The 23,206-nt window shown below is 35.8% G+C and overlaps 1 protein-coding gene and 1 long non-coding RNA gene across 2 annotated transcripts; both read left to right on the top strand.

Annotated features, from left to right (window-relative positions):
* Nucleotides 1-7,507: 7,507 nt before the first annotated feature.
* LOC127086396 (uncharacterized) lies at nt 7,508-9,977 on the top strand. Its single transcript, XR_007789470.1, has 2 exons — nt 7,508-7,981; nt 9,670-9,977. It is a non-coding gene; the product is annotated as an uncharacterized LOC127086396 (long non-coding RNA).
* Nucleotides 9,978-20,556: 10,579 nt separating this feature from the next.
* Nucleotides 20,557-22,062, top strand: LOC127082062 (uncharacterized). Its single transcript, XM_051022284.1, has 2 exons — nt 20,557-21,206; nt 21,357-22,062. Exons 1-2 carry the CDS (start codon nt 20,557-20,559, stop codon nt 22,060-22,062), a joined length of 1,356 nt encoding a protein of 451 aa, XP_050878241.1.
* Nucleotides 22,063-23,206: the final 1,144 nt, after the last annotated feature.

The following is a 23,206-nucleotide window of genomic DNA, read 5'->3' as shown; positions in this document are numbered from 1 at the left end:
TGAATGCATGACGATGGTTACTCCAGGAATATCACTCTCAGATAAGAGGGAAAGACTCAAAAGAAACACGGGAAACTCAGTCTACAGGACTGCAAAAAAAAATCTCCATGTTCCCTGTCTCCTTATATAGGCAAAGAAAATCAAGCGAATCAAATTGAAAGTAAGAAGTAGGTGTAAATCAACTATCATATTTCATCGTGAAACACGACCAGACTCGTGCACACTCGAGTACACAGTAAATAGCGTCACACTACTCTTTACCTTTTCAGGTCACACTTCAAGATAAAAACAATAAAATACCTCCATGATGGGACTACATTTAATGTTCATGTTCCCCATTACTCCTTGGTAAAACCAAGGCAATACATGCCCACTAACGAACATACAACCATTCCATAGGGTCGACCACGGCTACTAAAAGACTCCCCTGATATCAAGAATTCCTGGAAAGCCTTGGGGGGAATTATTTTGTGTCGGCCAAAGGCCCTATAAGATAAGGCTCACTTACTCTGCCCATTCCATTAAGCCCATGGTATAAATGACTTAAGAATGGCTTTTTAGGTAAGCAATCTCTAATATCCATTTTCTCAACAATTATCTTAAAGCCTAACTGACTTGAGTGTTGGAGTGCTAACCATGTAGGTACCCCCTATAGGTCCACCGTATCAGATATAAGCAACGACAATTCAAGATTAACCTCACTGATTCCAAAAGCATTGAGATCGCAACCTCTGATCCAAGGTGTTGCCTAACAAAATTGCTTAGGAAGCTTCACTCTGCCATGGTTTCTGCAATCTCATCCATTTCTGGTTCTACAATAGAATACACTTCAAACATCATATCTTCTTCCACACCCACATAATATGGTGCCAAAGAACTTGTGAAAATCCACAATATTTAGAGTGGTTGTTCCTCACTAAACATTATCATGACTATCACCACCTTTTCAAAGAAAATCAATTCAAAAGAAAAAATTTAATAGAAAATTATTTCACATAAATAAAGATACAAAGAATGAGATATGAAAAAATTGAAGAAAAAAAAAGGTCATCTAAATCCTTAATTAAAAAATATATAAATAGGTGACCGTCATCTCAAAAGAAATTTCATTAGTTCTTGAGTCATTATATATTCCCTTTCTTAAAACTTCATCTCTCACCTTTATTCTTGAGTCATTATATCTTCCCTTTCTTAAAACTTCATCTCTCACCTTTATAACCATTGTGGTTCTCTTGAAAATTGAACGCATGTGCTGAATTAGTGTAATATAGGAATGCAAATAACTAGAAGAAGAAATAGGGGGGTTAAAATTGAAATTTGAGCCATATATTCCTTTTATTCGAAAAATTTGAATCAAACCAGGTTACAAGCCTTAAAATACCTAATTGAAGCAAAGTTTATTTAAAGTACACTAAGACAAAATTTTGGTAGAATAAACTGACTCAAAAGATATTTTATAATCATCTTCAAAGTATATCATTCTCTCGCTCACATAATCACTTTTTTCCACATTGAATGAATAAGCCAATTTTTCTACTTTGAATCACTAATCACGTTTTTCAACTTTCAATGACTAAACTAATATTTTGTTCCGACCTTTGACCCATTCATCATATATTACAACATTATTCCAATAACAACTTATAATTTCAAAACTTCAATGGAAATTGCATTAAAATTTCCATTTTGAAGGAAATTTTTTATTCGCGAGTCAGTATTTCACATCAGGAAATTTCTCAATGTACAATCAGTTGTTGAACTTGATTATTCATAAGTGATCATATTGGGGAAAACCACTTTTAGACTCAATAGATTGGGGCAAACTGCTTCGAGACTCAATATACTGGGGCAAGGAATATTGCATAAATGACGCGAAAGTTCTTCGATACACCAAGGTGCTCAGGAAAATCCTATGATATATCAACGACCATTGAGTTATATGAGCTCAAACCAAGGGTGGAGGTTGAGATAGAACAAAATCTTGATGATTACATTCTCTCTAGGTGAGAAGTTTTTGCAAAAAAAAAGTTATATTGGTTTTATCTATCCATTTCATGACATATGTGTACTTTCTGAAGTCTTCAAGTCATTGAACAAAAAAAGATATTCAAATCATCATTAATCATGTTCGCATTACTCATGCATGACTCATGTTAACATCACTCTTGCATCAACCATATTTCTATTTCTCTAACTATAAAACCATGCATCTTATCTTATTCATCATGGCATATCTCGACAACATGCATGAATCTAACATCATACATGTGTTAAAGATCTAAAAGTTTTATAATACAAGTAAAAAAATCAGCAAAAGCCCAATCTTCATTACTACCTCCCGAGACCCAATCTCCATTGGCACTGTACAACACTTTTCATTAGCAACCTAAGCCCAATTATCATTGGCACCATCTTTTACCTCATTAAGTCCACTTTTTATTAGCATCAAAAACCTAATTTTTATTGGTTCATATCTAAAGCCCAATCATTCGCATCTAAAGTCTAGTTTTCATTGACATCCAAAGCCCAATTTTCATTAGCATCGATTCAAATCTCAATCGTCATTGACATTAAAATTTCAATTTTCATTGGCATCCAAAGCTCAATTTTCGTTGACATCCAAAGCATGATTTTTATTAGCGCAAAGCACAATATCCATTGGCACCAAAATCATTTAATTTCATGTCGATCTAAGTATTAACATTTTGGATAATGACAATCATTTAATTTTCTGTAGGTCTAAGAACCAGCGTACCACCTGGCGAAAATCATTTACTTTTCTATCGGTCTAAGAATCAACGTACTGCCTGACGATGATCATTTACTTTTCTGTTGATCTAAGAACTAGTGTACCACATGGTGACGATCATTTACGTTTTTTGGGTCTAAGAACCAACATACTGCTTTAGGATAATCATTTAATTTTTTTCAGTCGATGAAACAGCTTACCGCCTGGTGACGATCGTTTACTTTCTATCGATCTAAGAACCAACATACCACTTGGCAACAATCATTTAATTTTATGTCGATCTAAAAACCATTGTACCGCATATCAACTATCATTTACTTTTATGTCAGTCTAAGAACGAGCATACTGCTTGACGACAATCATTTACGTTCCTATTGGTCTAAGAACCTGTGTACCTCTTGGTGACGTTAATTTACTTTTTTGTCGATCAAAGTATTTTTATTTTGGCTAATGAGGGTCATTTACTTTTCTGTCGATCTAAGTATTGACATTTCAACTAATGATAATCATTTACTTTTCTTTCCCATATAAGTATTAGCATTTTGGATAGGTTTAGTACATATTTCCCCCGGTCATATTGGAAAAATTTGGAAAACCCCCTATAAAAAAAGTTTGGATTCCCTCTGTGGCTTATAAAGGTTCCCCTTTTTTTGTCCTCATTAAATCTAGTCACTAGAAATATGATGTGTCGTACCTTTTTCTAATGACATGGATTGCCAATTTGGATTTTTTTTATTTTTTTTTTAAATCCACTTTGACTTCTTTTTTTTTGTTATAGGGATGACAATTGTATCCATACCCAGTTGGTACTTGCAAAAAATATCCATAACGGGTATGACAAAAACCCGTAAAATAGGTATAGATGCATGCACGGGTTATTACCCATTAAAATAAGCGGGTATGAGTGCGGGTACATGTATCTTAGTATCCACCCCACCTCATATTTGCACAATGTATACTTATTTATTTTAACTCATATCATCATATAAAAATGTATGTCTATCACTTTAAAAAATACATCATTATTAAACTATTATACATTTTAATTTTAATAATTTTAATATAAGTGTTCGTTTATTTAATAATTCAACAATAAAATATTTTAATTTTTTATTAACTTTGTTAAAGATTTAAAAGATTAAAGGTAGTGCATTGACAGTGTAAAATAGTTTTACACTATCATCCAATAGAAATTCATTAATCTTCTATGTCATCAACATGATTTTAAAATACAAGCGTGATTTGACGGGATACACGTCGTTGAGTGGTTGACAGTGTAAAATTATTTTTCACTGTCAGAGTATATTCTTTTTTCTAAGAATTTAAAATGGTATGATATTTTTCAATGAATAGATTTTTTTACTACGTGGGTAACAGATAAGAGTACTTAGGTTCCCATAGGGTACGAGTACGAAGATTTTTTTATATTTGCGTATGGGTACATATACTATAGTATCCTACCAAAACCCTGTTAGAACAAGATTTGGTTATGCATTTATACCTTGAGTTTTGATGATAACAATGTTGTATTTGTGTGAGAATAATTTGGGTACCCTAACGGTTTGTTATTGTGCAGCTTTAACAACCAATTCTGATTTTTAGTATATGACGTGCAACGTCATCAGTTTCTGAACATTGAGTCCCAAATTCCGCTTCTACGCTAATCATGAGAAATTCTGAAAGATATCAAGTTGATGTTGCAATATTCTTTCTGCTTCTATGTTGATTCACTCTTGAGAAGTTTATGAAGAGACGTCATGTTGCTGCTGCAACATTCTCTCCATTTCTACTTTTGGACGTGACTCTGATCGTTAAGCTTCTAAAGAATGGCAAGCTTCTGAAGTTTTGTTACTTAGTTAAAGATTTTGAATATCTCAAGCCAGACGTTGAGGTTATCAAGGGTCTGACTGAATAGTCTGAAGATTCTGAAGAGTATGAAGATCTCAAGCCAGACTATTGACGTTGTCAAGGTTCTGACTAAAGACTCTAAAGTTTCTGAATCCAGTTGTATGTTTCTTCATTTCATGCTTCATCAACTTTCATCAAAAACCAATGATCTTGAAGGTAAGATCAAATAGATATGTGATCAAATAATATATAGTACAAATAAAATATTCTTTCCACTACCTGATATCGTGGACATGGACAATATTATACATCACATTTGTCACTGAATTTGTGGGTGAAGGATAGTATGTAGTATCACTCCTTTCACCTATCCAACAATGGACAACCACTCTATTTGGTTTCCCCATTTTCCCCTCCAACGATCTCTTTTTATTATGCTATATAAGCGGGACTTGGAGACTTGAAGAAAATGTTGAAGCGCTACAACAAGTTGACAAGTCTATTTCTTTGTGAAAAGTTATCAATTTTGTACATAGTTTTTCTTTAACTGTTTGTATTTCATTTGTGTAAAATCTGATTGTGTAGAAGCAACTTGTAACACATAAAATATTATTCAAACTATTTGTTTGATTTTCCTTAAGGAGACTAGGGTATAGTCAGATTCTTGAGAAGATAAATAAAGTTGTTCTTTGTGATTCCTTAAGGAGACTAGGGTATAGTCGGGTCCTTGAGAAGACAAAGAAGGTTATTCTTTGTGATTATTGTAATTAGTTGATTATAGTGGACAAAGTTCTTATGCATAAGGAGAAATCACCTTGGCGGGTGGAATGGAGTAGCTTTGAGTTTCAAACGAACCAGGAATAAAATACTTGTGTTTTTATCTCTTTGTTATTAACATTTGAGTGGTGTTTTTGAGTTGGTAGAAAACTTTTGTTTTTAAAACCCAATTCAAATCCCCCTTTCTTGTACTTTTTACACCTTCAATTGGCACCAGAGCTCTAGTTCTGATTATGATAAAATATTTATCAAAACTTCACCGTGTTCAGTATCGATCCATTTTGTGTGATAAATAGTGGTTGTTGCTAACGCTGCTAACATTGTTAACAATAATGAAAGAGACCACTACAGTGTTAAACCACCAATATTTGATGGTGAGAAATTTGATTATTGGAAAGATATGATCAGAAGTTTCTTTCTTGGATACGATGTTGATCTCTGGGATCTTATAGTCGATGGCTATGTTCACCCAGTTAATGCTGAAGGAAATAATATAGCAAGAAGTGTTATGACAGATCAACAAAAGAAAGATTTCAAAAATCGTCATAAGGCCAGAATTATATTGCTAAATGTTATCTCTAATACTGAGTATAAGAAGATAACAAACAAAGATTCTGCCAAATCCATATTTGACTCTCTGAGCATGACTCATGAGGGGAATGATCAAGTAAAGGAGACAAAGGCTTTGGCCTTAATCTAGAACTTCGAAGCATTCATAATGGAAGATAATGAAACCTTTGAGACTATATTCTCAAGATTCTATATGCTTGTTGCAGGACTGAAAGTTTTGGACAAAGGATACTCTACCGTTGACCATGTCAAAAAGATAATCAGAAGTCTCCCTAAAAAATGGAGACCTATGGTAGATGCTTTGAAGATGGAAAATGATCTTAATAGTATCAGTCTTAAAGAACTTGTTAGTTATTTGAGAAGTCACGAGATTAAACTTGAGGAAGATAAACCTCAAAAACGAGGTAAATCTGAGCTCCGTAGTTCGTGGTAGAAAATACAGATGCGTTGGTTGTTTTTTGTGAGTAGTGTTAATGATCGTGTTCTAGTAGTTAAATGTTGCCTATAGGCTCGCGCATGGGAGACTTAAGCGTTTTTTTGTTTGTGGTAGAATGAATGCGCTTGGGTCACATTCTAGAAGTTAAACATTACTTGTATGCTCGCGCATGAGAGGCTTAATTGTCGTTCGTGGTAGAATGGAAGTAACATGTCCATTCTGAAAAGGTTTGAAATGATGCCCTAAGGCGAAAAATAAATTTGATTAGTTGAGTTTGCTTTTAGATTTAAAAGCAATATCTTGATTTGAATTGCACTAAATTCTATGAGTAGAGGTGATTACTCTGAGCAACTGGGTCATTCGTGTCGTACCCAAAGATATTCAGAATAAGGATAGGAATGCTCCTTCTCACCCCTTCTCTACTGCTTAAGGCTCGTGGCGTACAACTCAGATCGTATTTTTAAGTGTTTTTGAGTTTATTTACAAAAATTATTTTAGTCTTATATGGACAAGAAAATAAAAGGAAGAAGGTCCTAAAGGCCAAAATCTTGATATCCAGTCTACTTGCATTGTCTGTGTGGAAGATGACTTGTCAATTATCTGATTTAAATTGCATTAAATTCTATGATTAGAGGTGAATACTCTGAGAAAATGGATCATTCATCCCGTACCCAAAGATATTCAGAATAAGGATATGAATGCTCTTTGTCACCCCTTCTCTACTACTTAAGGCTCGTGGTGTGCAATTTGCATCATAACCGACAAATGTTGAAGAAGAACCTTTGTCGTACTTGAAAAATAATCCGGTCTCCAGTATATATGAAATGTTTTTCTAACTTGTATTGACTTGAGTGTGAAGTCTTGAGTGGTTTGTCTTGAAAAATCCAATGCAGCTCCGGTATAGAGGACTAGTCTCGTCAAGTGTTTAAAAGACTTTTGAACACTTGCCTAGACAGGGGGAACAGACACACATAAAAGGATTTAGTTATCAAAGTAGCCTAAAGGCACACATCACAGTAGGGGTACATAAATCCCAGGGTGCATGGCCCAATGGGCAGAATTCAGAGGTGCATTGAGTAAAATGGCTTGGGCCAAAGGCCCAAGGATTCACCCAAAACAAAGCGAAATCAAGGAGAGGGGTCAGTATCCTCACATATCACTCCCATGTGTTCACAAGATCACTTCACAATCATTAAGGATTCCTCACAAAATGTTAACCTGAAATGAACTCCGCCGCGCCGGAATTCATCACCGGCGACGAAGGAGACTCAAATAAAAAAAACTTCATGTCAAACTCTTCATGTCAACCTCGTCGTCCCTAATTCAACCTCGATTTCTCCCAATTTCCACTCTATTAACTAAACCGAAACAAGTTATTTAAGAACCCTAACCTCCTAAGTCAAAATTAAACAAAGCAAAAAAGGAGTTAGAGCCTACACCGTTAGGGCTTTAATTCCTTGGACCAGAAACTACATGACTGTGATTGAAATGAAGCAAATTAGATGTCAATTCCTACCTACAAGGAGGAAAAGTTCCTCTGTGAGTGTTGAATTCAAAGGTGGAGACGATGAAGCGAAGAACGAAATCCAGATAATATCCAGGTACTTGTGATGTTGATTCTTTCTTCTTCTTCACATCTATAGCATGTAGGATTTGTGGAGTTGTTATGTTGTTGTTGTGTGAACCTAGTGAATAGGAGAGGTTCTTAGCTCAGCCATTTAGACCTTCAAACATTGAAGCTCTAACAACAATGAGATGAGTGTATGATGAGGGTTGTGGATGATTGAGAGAGATTCTCAAAGAGAATGATGATGAGAGAACTTTGAGGTTTTAGGAGTTAGTAAAAAATGATGATTCATGATTTGCAATGATTGGTGAATGATTATATTTTTAGAGGTTGAAGATTAACTGAGATTAACTATGTTAATCTGAATCAGGTGAAAAACGGTTATCTATGATCACACTGTTAGTTCTAAGGATTCGTGAGAGTTAATAAAGGTTTCGTTTCTGTTAAAAGGTAATTAGGTTTGCAATTAGTTAACTTTGAATGAAAATTTAGTTATAGGAAAGCTTCTGTTAAGTTGTTAGTTAGTATTTTTATTATCACTACCAAGTTGGTTAGTTTGTGTTTCAAATGAATTTGTTGACATGTTTGTGTAAACTCTGTTATGTATTCAGTAAATCAGTTAGATTGTTAGGTTAGCATAATTCAAATGAAAAGTTAGTGTAGTAGGTTAGTTTAGAATCAATTAAACTTCTAAGCTCTATTAAGGGGAAAAAAGCATTAGTTAGGTTAAAAATTGCTATGTGAATCTGTCGATGCTGGTGAAAGAATGATGTCTAATAAAATACAGGCCTGCAAGTGTAATTGATTAAGAGTTAATTCACTAAATTGATGATTGTATGTACTGAACCGCTAAGAGCCATACCATTTAGTTTAAAAAGAGAAATCATAAGTCAGTTCCAATTTGTGGAATGTGTTCATGTTAGCTTATGCAATTTCTGTTAAGTGAATTTCATATGTTAATGTTAGTTGCAGTTAGGTTAAAACCTGTTGGATTGATTTCTCGTTAAATGAATGTGTTGTTGTTTTATTCTTTTAGTGATTGAAGCTAATTTGAGGTTTTAATGTTAGTTGTTAGTCTGCTAGAACTAATTTCTGTTATGACTGTTGGCTATAGCTAGTGTATTAGGAATATGAAGTTGAATATTAAGGAAGTCTGTTAGTAATGTGAAGTGAAGGTTAAAATATGTTTGAATTTGAATTGGTGTTAGAATGATATATGGCTTGAATTTGGATTGGTCTTAGAATGATATATGGTTTGTCATGTTTGAAGTACACTTGATTGTATTGCCATGGACTATTATGGTTTATGATATTGTGATGCATTGCATTGCAGTTATGAATCATGGTATGAACTAGGGGTGGCAAAACGGGCTCGGCCCGCGGGGCATGCCGGTTTTTCCCGCACTTTTGTGCGGGGCGGGCCAAGGATTTAGGCCCTCACCCTCAAATGTGTCCGCCCTGCCCCACCCCGTTTTTTTCGCGGGCACGTGTATTTACATAAATTTTTGCATTTTTAGGCTTAAAGAGTGCAGTGCCCGCGGGCTTTCCCCGCCCTGCCCTCACTTTTTTGCGGGGCGGGTCTAAGTTTTAGGCCCGCATCCTCAACTATGACCGCCCCGCCCCGCCCCGTTTTTTTGTGGGCTTTTGCGGGGCGGGCCTAAACGGGGCGGGCGTGCCCGTTTGCCACCCCTATTATGAACTGTTTGTGCATTAATTCTGCAGGTTTTATCATATCAAGGCTTGGAGGATGCAACTTTGGTAATAAAGTCAAAGCATGGTTCATGGACAAACATGAAAAATCAAGAATAAATGAAGGTCTTGGGGACTCAAATGAATGGGATGGCTTGTGGGATAATTAAGACCGGAATTAGAGTTAGGATAGTTAGAAACTTAGTCAGTTGACTTTGGTCAATTGGTTGTTCAAAAAGTAAATAGTTGACCAAAAGTCAACCTAGGTCAATATGTTTTTTTATGTAATGACTTATGATGTAATGCTTGGGTTTTGAAATGAAAATGGATTTTGAATGAAACATGTATGGTGAAAATGAAACTTGTATTCTAAGTAACATGCTTTCCCTCCCAAAACTTGATTTTCAATTTGAAGAATGAACTTCCAAAAATGAACTTTGCCATGCTATTGAAATGGATTTGAATGAATGATATGGATCTTTCCATGGAATTGAAATGGACTTGAACAAATGAACCTCAATCAAGCAATTACGACAATGAATTTGTAAAGCCTTGAATGAACCTTAATCAAAAAAATGAATCCCTCATAATTGACAATATAATCTTTATGAATTCTCAACCCTAAATGCACACACAAGGGTTAAAATAATTATAAACTAAGAAATTAGGGTCTTTGGGTCTTGGTTTAGCACACCTTAAGATATACTTGGGAAACCCTAACTTTTCAACAAGTATAAACACAAACACCTTGAATCCATGATGTTTGTCCTCTTATTTGAAAAATGCTGATGCAAATGAACTGATTAAGTATGAATGTATGCACATGAATTAGAGACATGATCCAGACAACGATTGTGAAACGTAGGGCAAGTTTTAGGTTATAAAAGATTCTCCTATTTAATCTTCTCAGACCTGAAGGTATGAATATGAACTACTTTCAGACATTCGCGGTAGGAGAGGATTAAATACTAGAATATCCAAAAAAAATCGTTGAGAATGAATGAATGCAATGTGAGGTAAAAGTATTAAGCAATTTTTTACTGGGGATATGGAATGAAGAACTGGCTTTTGTATAGGGTCATATGTTGGGTATTAGCTAAAATGTTTGTGGGGAAATGTGGAAGTCGTGACAGAAATGATAGTCATGCATGATGTATGCAATGTTATGTATGCAGTATATTATGCTTGATTTTTGTTTTTGCCTCCACTAACAAGTTTTGGAGAGTATTGGTGAGTGGTGACAAGATTTTCTGCTACAAAAAGGTAGATGATACTTGCGAAAAGATTTGTAAAATGTTTTGAAAATGGTTTTCCAGACGGGACCTGGGCTTTGGAGTGATTGACGACTTTGCTAGGGTTGGGATGATTGTCCAGACTGGGACTGGGCATTGAAGAGATTTTCCAGACAGAAACTAGGCTTTAAAGAGGTTTGCTAGATAGGAATTGGGCTTTGAAGAGATCTATTAGATAAGAATTGGGCTTTCAAGAGATTTGCCAGGCTGGAATTGGGCTTTAACATGTTTTGTCAAATGAGGACTTTTGAGTAGGTAGGAAAACCTCACAACGGAAGGGGTGAAGTTCTCGAAATGTGGCAATCACTTTAAACTTGCCAAACATACGTCAGGTGTCTCAAAATAACCGAGAAGGGAGTAGGTCATTCATCTGGTCCCTTATTTTGTGCTCAAGATGCAAAGTTTTGACAAGGATAATCTTCTCGTGCAACAAGCATCGAGGACTTACAAACGGTGAGTAAAGAGGAGACACTTTAGGAAATCCCTGTTGGGAATACCAATTAGGACTTTCGTAGGGATTCAACCAAGGTCAATTTTTTTTGAGGAGGCAAACAAGGATTGGGCTTTGAAGGACAACCAATAAAGATTGGGCTTTAGTGGAAAAGGATAAATAAATATTAGGCTTTATGTAAATGGGGGCCAAACGGAGTTTGGGCTTCAAGGAAGATGGCTAAACGAAGTTTAGGCTTAAAGAGGAAATGGCCAAACAAATATTTGGACTTTGATGGAAATGAAGGGCCAAATTAACAAAATTTGAGCTTGATGGTTATGAAGGGCCAAATCAACAAAATTTGGGTTGACCGGAGAAGAATGACCAAATTCAATATGATTTGGGCTTTATGAATATGAAGGGCTAAACACAGAGTTTAGTCTAGTTGGAGAAGAAGGGTCAAATTAACACATTTGGGCTTTATGGATAAGAAGGGACAAATTAACACAATTTGGGATTTTAAACGAGAGATAGGGCTAAACAAAAAGTTTAGGCTTTTACTGGGAATGGCCAAACAAAATATTTGGACTTTGATGGAAATGAAGGGTCAAATTAACAAAATTCGGGCTTGATGGTTATGAAGGGCCAAATTAACAAAATTTGGGCTTGATGGTTATGAAGGGCCAAATTAATAAAATTTGGGTTGACTGGAGAAGAAGGGCCAAATTCAACAAGATTTGGGTTTTATGGATATGAAGGGCCATATTAACACAATTTGGGTTGGCTGGAGAAGAATGGTCAAATTCAACAAGATTTGGGCTTTATGGATATGAAGGGCCAAATTAACACAATTTGGGCTGGCTAGAAAAGAAGGGTCAAATTCAACAAAATTTGGACTTTATGGATATGAAGGGACAAATTAACACAATTTAGGTTGGTTGGAGAAGAAGGGCCAAATTCAACAAGATTTGGGCTTTATGGATATGAAGGGCCAAATTAATGCAATTTGGATTGGATGGAAAAGAAGGGCCAAATTAACACAATTTGGGTTTTATGGATATGAATGGCCAAATTAATACAATTTGGGCTGGCTCGAGAAGAAGGGTCAAATTCAACAAGATTTGGGCTTTATGGATATGAAGGGCCAAATTAACACAATTTGGGCTAGCTGGAGAAGAAGGGACAAATTCAACAAGATTTGGCCTTTATGGATATTAAGGGCCAAATGAACATAATTTGGGATTTTAAATGGGAGATAGGGCTAAACAAAAAGTTTAGGCTTTTGTTGGGAATAGCCAAAAAAACTAGTTTGGACTTACAAGGTAGAGAGGGCTAAACAAAAAGTTTAGGCTCTTCCCGGGGAGTTAGCCAAACAACATGGTTGGGCTTAAAGCATAAAAAGGGCTAAACAAAAAGTTTAGGCTTGAAAAGCTTTATACGAGTGTCAAGTATGATTGGGCTTTAAAAAAGGTGCCAAATGGGGTTGGACTTTGGAGAGGTGCCAACGGAATTGGGCTTTATGGTATACCAAGTGAGGTTGGGCTTTATAGAGAGGCCGAGCTAAGTTGGGATTTTGAAGTTCCAAGAAGGTTGGTCTTTAGATGTGCCAAGCATGTTGTGCTTTAGAGGATGCAAAGAAGGTTGGGCTTTAGAGGTATCATGCAGGTTAGGCTTTAGAGGATGCCAAGCAGGTTGGGCTTTAGTTTTTCCTTTTAGGGAGAGGCTTCATGTTATGATAGATGAATGATATGCATTAGAGAAGCGACATGATTAATGCATGATGATGACCTTTGTGATGGTTTTAAAAGTTCAATGTTTCCCCGGATTGACTGGATCTTGAAGTGGCTTGCCTTTTAGCTCAATGGAGTCTCCATCCATCATGCCCCTTTGTTGGATAGAGCTTCTCAATTCAGGTTCATTGTGGAAACTTTCTTGATGTCAAGTGCTTATTCGTAAGAAAAAATGTTCATTTAGAAAATGATAATTCTAACGCTATGTTATGTCAGTTTTTAAATCCAAGCTTGTTCACTAGAATAATGACATATAATGAATGAATCACTAGTTAGAATGCCATATCAATACCAACACAAATGATAAGAAAAAACTTTAGGAGTCAGTTTTCATACGATCCTACTGTAGTATACTTTCTAAATAAACCCAGCTTCAATTAGGTCTTTTGAGGATTGTAACATGACATGGTTCACGGTTTTAGAAACAAAGGATTTATGGCTCAAAAATTTATTTTAACCCACTCATTCTCGTTAAAGTTCTCCAGTCCTACATTCAGCAAATTCGACACAAGCATTCACTTTTCAAAAGGGTTTTGAATGGTAGAAGTAATGGTAAAGGAACCAATGAGGTTTCTGGAGTGACAAGCACTCATTTTTTTCTTTCCCCAATTTTTGCTTGGACTGACCTTTTGAGTTTGCAATCCACCGGGATGCCCTAATTTTTTCCTGAGCCACTTGTTTTCAAGTTTTGACTTAGCAGGCTTTCTATTTCTTTTTATTTTCTTTTAAGTTTCTCTTTTTTCTAGAACGAATTGTGTGGCATTTGTTCGTTTGGTTTGAAAGGGTTATGACTGCCTCGCTCCTTTTGTTGGTGAGGGATACGATGTGGTTGATCCTCAAACATGACACTTCTTTTTTGTCTTTTGAAATTTGAACCCATGGTCAAACTAACTGAAAACTACCCTGACCCTAGTTAAGATTGAGGGTTTTTCTGTACAAAAATAAACTCCTACTTCTAGGCTCGAAGGGGTTGACAAGGGATTATCTTCCTTATACCTCCGATGTTTGGGGATTGAAGCAATAACTTACATCCTCAACAAGTGTTTATTCAAAAGCATACATGTAGGGATGTCGTGTGTTTCAATTTCATCATTCCCCTTTTGATTTTTGCTTAGACAAAATTTTGATACCGATGAATAAAATATTAGTGAACATGAATGGATTAATTCAAAACATGCATATTCATTTCATTATTGTTATCAATTGAAAACAAACAAGTTTTACAAGTGAATATTATAATGAAAAACAAGAAAATTACAAATAAAAATGATTGAACAACCTAATGATTGCTGGCGTGATTAGCCTTATTTCCCATCCATAGATTTGCGTTATTATGATCGCAGGAGTTGATGTAATAGTCCCTATGGGTCCATTCCAAACTCTTACTACAAATGCAACCTCTTCGAATCTATCATTGCTTCCACTTGTACCATTTATGGCATTGCAGATGTTCCTGCCTATAAAGGCATGGGATTGTTCAATATGTTTGGGCCATTTGGTGTGAATGAGATAGACTTTAAGTCGATCAGGTCTTGTACCAATGATCCAAAGTGGAACTCATACCTAACATTCATATCATAGCCTGGAGAAAGAGGTGTTGGAGGAGGCTTAGCCTCCCTTAGATGAAACCAATGATCCATTGAGCAAAAGAGATAGAAGTCCACCGTATGACATAGGAACAAGTTCAAGCTGTCTCTCTGGCCTCCTTGGTCTTTTCTGGCCTTGCTGAGCATGGTTTTGCTGCTAATTTGGATACTAATTCTGATTCTGCGCTTGATTCCTTGGTTGTGGAACATGCAATAGATGTTGATAGGGGGGCCTTGGAAGTCCGAGTTGTGGATGATATCCCTGAGGCAACTCAGGACATGAAATGGAGCCAAGCAGATGCATAGAAGTGACCACTTCTGCTATGATAGATGGTGTGGCATTACCTTCCCTTCTCAATAGTTCTTGTAGTATTTTCATAACCAGTCACATCTGGGTCTTCAGGTGGTTAACCTCCTCCGTCAATAGTTCATGGCCTCGCTGATGTTCTTCCATAGTGGTTTGACACATGTTTCTAGTTCAAAATGTATGTCGGGTAATCAACTAGATGTTCAAAAACGAGAGGTGGTATGAGGTTCTTTGTTTTGTTTTATGATATGCAAAATGATGCATGAATTTATGCAAAAAGGATTTTTGTTCTCGGGGAAATGCATATGCTAAATCAATTTCTTGATGATGTGATGAAATGAGATGCAAGATCACAGATTCAAAGGTTCTGACGATGCTACAATTCAGGTTTAAAACTTTGGCATACATACAATGATGCAATAATGGTACACAATAATGTACGTTAAAAGTACAACATATTCTGGATAGTCTATGTATACTTCTCGATACGAGTTCAAAGGTACGACATATACATGAAGATCGAGGTATGTAGGGTCTTGGTTTCCCGCAGAAAAACATAATATCCCCTCACATGTAGGTTATAATCTTCAAAAGGTATTCCCTAAATGGTCCCCAGAGTCATTGATCCAAATGAAAATACCCTGTCGTAGCAAATTCTCGCATGACAAAAGTACTTCCAAGTGAACCTAGTCGGGGTGTGGGTCTCGTTCCAACCCAACGTGCGAAACGCAAATTGCCACGATTATCCACGAGCCTATCTTTCATACCCTAATTTTCAACCCTAATATGCCACCATCATTTGTATCATTTGCATGACATCTAGCATCTTTGCATTACTAACCTATTGAAACTACAAATAGATTTTCTACTTTGTTTATCTTAAGCTAGAGTTTTGCACAAAGAGCTTTCAAAGATTGATCAATCAAGACTTGGCATGAGTTTCAAAATTTCAAATTCCTAATCCTTCCCAAGTTATCAAGTGACTTCCATCAACAAGAATCAATTTCAAGATCATTCCACCTCAAATTCATCAAGGACATAGTCCATTTGATACCCTCAACTAAAGTTTTGACCCAAAGTCAAATGTTTGACTTTTTAGCCAACGCATGATCCCAAAGATTAAAGTATGGTTCAAATACTTAAAATACATCATAAGTGATCTACTCACATCATCCAATATGCCAAAGAGGTCCCATTCATTAAAGATTGCAAGAATTGGATTCATCTGATACAAAGTTACCTAAGGCAAAGTCAAAGTTTGACTTTTGACATTTTTGGTCAACCATGGACTTCTCAACTCAAGGATCATGAAAATATGGTTGATGGATGAATTTGATCAAGAAAATACAATAAATTGGAGGTTACTTCCAAAAAGGGCAAGATTTGGTTTTGTAAACTTTTGTAAGTTATGAAAAAAATACATGTTCAAGTACCCATCTTTCCAATGCCATAACTTGTGATCCAAGCCACCATTTTCTTTGCTCCAATGATCATATTAAAGGTATTACTTCATACTTCAAATTTTTAATTGATTATTGATTCCCAAAAAATGCAAGGATTTTAAGTTATGAAGCCATGAAGTTGGTACCATAAAATTGAAACACTTAGAAAAAATTTCAACCAAATCTGCCTTCAAAATATGGCTTACTTGATCATCACTTTTAACCATGATACAAATTTATTCAAGGAAAACTCCCAACATTAAAGTTTTAGATTATGGTATTATCTTTCCAAAAAGTAAAATAGCATGAAATTATCATATTTGAGCAAGGAGTTTCGAAGAGATGAAGTTGGCTCTCCAAATCTGAATTTTGGGTCATTTTCATGACAAGTTCATCATTCAACCTTGGGCCAAAGCTACATAATCTTAATTTGAAGGATATCTTGCTTCTAAATCTCACCTTAATAAGAAGATTACATAAACCATTGGTGCATTACACAAGGGGTTGATCCATTGACCAATTCTTGATGCCATATTTGGAAGGCTTTGCAAAAAGCTTCATATCCATTTTGATAAAGGCCAACTTTTCCAACCACTCTTGCATTGAGCTTCCAACTTGATTCTTCTGATCACACTTAACCTCTAAACCAGAAGCAATATCCTAAACCTCAAGAAAAGTACCTCTAAACTCCTCATTTCACTCCACTGTCTCATCATGATCCATTATGCATTTTTGTGCAAAATGAAACCAAAGTCACCAAACTAGCATTCCAATTGAACCAAGATTGATTTCTGCAAGTTACATGAATTATATGGAGCCTCTATAAATAGAGATACAAGCCTTATAACTTAATACACCAGAATTGGCACAAAAACTTCATTGTAGCAAATTCTCCAAACCCCAAACTTCCAAATTCCATTATGCTTGTGTTTTCTCCAAACCAACACTTCAAACAACTTCTAAACATCCATTAGAAGTTGTCCAAACACTTGAAAAACTTCTGTAACATCCCTATCATCATCTTCCAAATCACATTTTCATAGCTTGCAACTTGAGTTAGAAATGAAAAACCAATCACTCTCAGCTCAAGCCATGCATTCAAACACCTTCCTTTAGGTGGAAGGAAGTTGTTCAAATCATAAAATCACATGGAATACCCCTATTTCAAAACATGATTTTCATTTTTGAGGTATGTATTCATTTCTGCAATTTATGATTTAAGGCACCATTTTGCATCATTCTTGTTACCATTTCACTTGCCAAGATGTGAGGAACAAAACCCCTATGATCATTGGTCTTAATCAGTGATGTTTGGAATTTAATTTTAAATTCAATTTTTAGGGTTCATATGCATTTTGTTTGATTTTTGGATATTTATGAAAAATAAATGAAATTGGTGAGTACCATTAGATTCTTGCGAAATTCTAAGTAATTTTGTTCTTTACAACTTTTGATTTCGTTAAGAATTTAGAGTTAGAGTTTTGACATTAAGTGAAAATGGTGGAAATGATGGACTACGGGATGAATGAGGAAGATGAAGTTTGGAGCCGTTTTTAAAATTTTAAAGTGACTTTAATATATATTTTAATTGATGTAACTTAATACATGAATTGGCATTGCGCCCCAGTGGTAAAACACTGGTTGGTTAAGTCTTTAGGCGTGGGTTTGAACCTCAGTAGTGTAATGTTTATTTTTTCTCACTTGTTAAATGTTCATTTTTCTTCATAACTTCAAATATCCATAACTTCGTGATCCCTTAACATTTTTTATCCATTATTTTTTCCTTGTGTTCATGAGAATGTCTATTTTATGATGACACCAAAAAAATCCCAAAAATATTATTTATTTCACCACTTTTGATTGGATGGAAAACATATTTTTTTAAGTGTTTTTAAAGGCTCCTAATTGATTCTTTTGGCTTATGTCTTGTTTGTTCTTGATGTTGAAAGTTTGTATCATTAAAGCACACTCTTTTAAATGTTGATTGTTATCCTTAACATGTTTGAACTTGATTATCTTCATACAATGTATCAATTGATTCACCTTAAAAAACATGTTTGAATGAATGGTTAGGAGATGATTAGGTTTCCACTTAAGTTTGGTCTGATCATGAACTTTGATTCAAGTTTAATGTTATTTTGTAAAGACTTATAATGTGATGCATGTTTGACCTAAATTGATTCATGTTGCATTTACCAATGAATGCTTTTACTGTGTCAAATATGATTTTGTATTCACCATCCATATGTTGTGTCTTGTGATGTTATGTGAAACTTCGCCATGTCTTGTTTATGTTTATCTCAATGCCTAAAAATCATGTTTAATATTGTCATCCATACCTCACTCACCTTGTGATTGCCATTGTATTTAGCCATATTTTGTGCCTTAATGTTAATGCATATTCAACCTTGTTATTGTTCATATCCAAGGGAAAGGAATCATGACATTATTGTCATTTTGCATGTGTGTGTTCATATGCATTCTATACAACTTTGCTTCCCCTTAATCCAAAAACTTCTAGATACAATATTAGGTTCCTCTCAATGTAAACCTTAGGATTTTATCTCTCTCTATCTCTGTTTCTCTCTCTCTCTCTCTCTCTCTCTCTCTCTCTCTCTCTCTCTCTCTCTCTCTCTCTCTCTCTCTCTCTCTCTCTCTCTCCTTCTTATAACCACTTTCATAATAAACTTTGACTTAAGTCATTGTTTTCCCTTTTATTTCTTAATCAAGTTCTTCAAAACACTTAAGCATATTCAAAGATCTTTTCATAAGACCTAAAAAACACAAACTTAATTTAACCCCTTTTGCCACTCTGACTTTTCCATGTTTAAAAACTTTTCATAAAAGGATTAGATATGAGGTATCCCTAGTTGAGATTTAAATATCCTACCCCATAACATTGTTGAGATTGATATTGATTCTTTTCCATTTGGAAGAGTTATGTGGCATACTTGTTGATTCTATATCCAAGTGAGATCCATTTTCAATTTGATGAAAAGATCTATCTTCCACATGTTTGTGGTGGTTTAAAAGTGAGTTTTCTCCTTAAGATGAAAATTTGTCTCTTTCTCATAAAATCAACCCCAACAAATCCCTTCTTACTTTTGCACCCGAACTACGAGATTTTGATCCTTCACGAGTACGTAGGCATAAGATTCAATGTCTTTCCAAATTATCAAACAATAAAAAGATGTTCTTTTTCTCATCTACCCAATCAAATAGCAAACAATTTTAAACCAAACACGTATATTTAAAAGGTTCTTGTAGAGTACTACAGATGATTAGGGTGCTAATACCTTCCTTTTTCATAACACATCCCCGTACCTTAAAATCCCCCCTCCCCTTTTTGCTTAGCTTAAGTTTAATCTTCTAGCTTTGCATATAAATATTAAGTGGGTGATACTTAAATTGTTTATATGTGTTTATTATTATTATGTGTTGCTATGTTTGCTTGGGTTTCATTATGGAGATCTATAATTGGTGAGGAAATCCTAATCCGGATTAGAGAATACAAATAAGATAGGATGGTGGTATAATCAAAGTTACATGTCTGGAGTAATCCTAAGCATGATTAACATATGATATAACCCCGCTCAGTGGAGACCCCTTTGATGGTAATATTTGTTGTTGCGAGTAAATCATAGTGGCATTATTATCTTCGACCTGGGAGTCTAAGAAACTGAGGACCTTTAGAACCCATTCAACCCCTCTAATCCTTTTTAGGATGTAGTGTGGAGATTATCCAGGTGTAAGATCTGAGGTAATTGTTACGCGATGCTACACTCATACGAGTTTCTCTTGAGAATATTATTGGTCTGCGAGCAAGTCGTTAAACCAATAATATTCGAAAGATGTATCTATGACTCTGGGGACCACTTTAGAACCTTATTCTACAGGTACAAAATAAGCCTTTTAGTTCATACATTGTGGTATGGTTAGACCCTTGGCTCCATGCTTAATGTCAAAACCCTAAACCCGTATTTGTGAAACATGCATTCATGCATCCATAAAAACCTTTTTACATAAAAAACAAGAAACTCATTAGTTTTCTTTTGCGAATATCGATAGGTAAAATGGAACTTGGAAGGAGTAATACCAAGAAATACACTTTCAAAAGTCCTAACTTAATAGAGTTGAAGAAGCTTGGTTCTATGATAGTTAGTCCAGAGGATTTCAGAGCTCAGTATGGAAGACTTATGGGTATCTTGAAGACCAAGGTTGAAGATGGAGTTCTCAACACCCTAGTACAACTTTATGATCCACTCTACCATTGCTTCACATTTCCAGACTATCAGCTTATGCCTACTTTAGAAGAATACTCTTATTGGTTTGGTTTGCCAGTCTCTGACAAATTACCATTCAGTGGTTCAGAGAAGACCCTTACACCAACATCTATTGGAGAAGCACTTCACCTAGAAACGTTTGTTGTAAAGGCCAACTTCATTAAAAAAGGAGGGATTCTAGGTCTAACCTCTAGGTTCCTGATGGAGAAAGCCTTTGTCTTTGTAGAAGCAGATAGTAGAGATGCCTTTGAAGCCATTTTTGCTCTACTCATTTATGGAATTATGCTCTTCCGAAATATTGATGACTTTGTGGATGTTAATGTTGTACGAATCTTCTTAATTGGTAACCCAGTATCCAAATTACTTGGAGATACCTACCATTCTATCCATCACAGGACTAAGAAAGGTGGTGGAACCATTACTTGTTGTGTACCTCTCATGTATAAGTGGTTTATTTCTCACTTACCTAGATCCAGGCTCTTCAGGGAGAATCCGCAGAAGCTCAGATGATCTCAGAGGTTCATGTTCATTGATCAAGGGAATATACATTAGTATGACCCCTCTTATGATGTTGGAGTAATTATTGACAGTTGTGGTGAATTTACTCATGTACCTCTCCTTGGTATACATGGGGGAATTAACTATAACCCCATCCTTGCCAGACGCCAATTAGGATACCATATGGCAGATAAACCCGATAACCTTCTGTTGTCAGGTTTCTTTTACCTCAACGAAGAAGAGAGTTCCGGTCTGAAGGATAAAATCATACATGCTTGGCGCAACATTCACAGGAAAGGAAAAGACCGATTAGGAAGAAAGAATTATGTTACTTTTGAGCTCTACACCCAATGGGTTTGTGCTAGAGCTAGTGAACTTAAGATGCCATATGCTCTTGATAAGACCTCATTCCCTTATGTTATAACATCATCATACACCATTCCTATTGATAATATGAAAGAGTTTCAAGAAATTTTGGCTAAGTTGAAATTGGAAAGAGACACTTGGGAAGGCAAGTACCATGTCTTGAATGATAAGAAGGTGAAGATGGAGCAGCAGCTAAAGGAGAAGGATGATTTGATTCATATTCTGGAACAACAGGCTGTGAAGAAACAGGAGGAACAAGAAGGTTTACTTATCTCTAAAGTCCAACCATTTCATGAGTACTCCAACATACCTCCCACCTCAGGTGCTTGGAAGGGAATCATCGACAAGCTTATGGTCGAAAATGCTCAGCTAAAGAGGCAGAAGAGGAAGCATCAACTAACAGCAGGACCTTCTATAGATGAGATTCCTTAGGACTCATAGACTTAGATGTTTTCCTCTTGTATTGTTTAGGATCATTGAAATTGTATTTCATCCTTTGTAATCTCTCAATTGTTTAATAAAAAGAGGTTTTTGTTCAGCTTATACCAAATTTTGTCTCTATAATATTTGCAATAAATTATTGAGTTTCTTAAAAATTAAAACTCATGTTTTGCATCTGTATCATGCATTATTCAAGCACAAGTTCCTGTATTTCAAGAAACTTACATGTGTCTTCTCCCTCCAATAGTCAAATTGAATCACCAGTACAATACTCGAGCCAGTCGCCGGAGAAGGATGAGTCAGCTTGAACAAGAAAACCAAGAGCTCATGGAGGAATTAGTCACCTTGAAAGATAGTTTGGAAAGGCTTACTTCTATGATGGACACTTTGGTGGCTGCTCAGAATCAGTCATCGAACAATTCTCAAGATCCATTGCAACGAACAACAATCTCTGAGAATGTCTCAACACCCATTCCAGTGGCGGCCGTCAATGATCAACAATATCACATGCCACCCGGTTTCCATTGGGGCATGCCTCGCGGTTATATGCGAACTGGATACCGCCCTCAAAACGCGGAAGCTCTAGTAGTGATTGTTGTGATGTTTGTACCTCCTCCTATGGTGCATACAACTCCTTATAATGAAGAAAACATTTTTCATGCTGATCCAAGTGAAGTTATGGGAGTAGATGAAAGGTTAGAGGGATTTCAAGATCAGTTCTTAGAAATGCAAAGGGAAATCAATGCTCTTCGAGGTAAGGATATTTTTGGCAAGACCGCTTCCGAACTCTGCTTAGATCCTAATGTTCAAATTCCGCCTAAATTCAAAGTACCAGACTTCGAGAAATACAAAGGAAATTCATGTCCTCAAAGTCATTTGGTGATGTATGCTAGGAAGATGTTCATTCAGACTGACAACCATCAGCTTCCAATCCACTACTTTCAAGACAGTTTAACTGGTGCCGCTCTTAAGTGGTACATGGGCTTGGACGGCACGAAGATTCGTACTTTCAACGACCTTGGTGAAGCTTTTGTTCGTCAATACAAATATAATATAGATATGGCTCCAGACAGAGATCAACCCCGGACCATGTCTCAGAAAGACAAAGAGAGTTTCAAGAAATATCCTCAAAGGT

This window comes from Lathyrus oleraceus, chromosome 5 (genome assembly GCF_024323335.1).
Source record: "Lathyrus oleraceus cultivar Zhongwan6 chromosome 5, CAAS_Psat_ZW6_1.0, whole genome shotgun sequence".
NCBI classification, from domain to species: domain Eukaryota; kingdom Viridiplantae; phylum Streptophyta; class Magnoliopsida; order Fabales; family Fabaceae; genus Lathyrus; species Lathyrus oleraceus.
The sequence above is the reverse complement of the archived record's forward strand: the minus strand, read 5'-3'. Positions and strand labels throughout refer to the sequence as shown.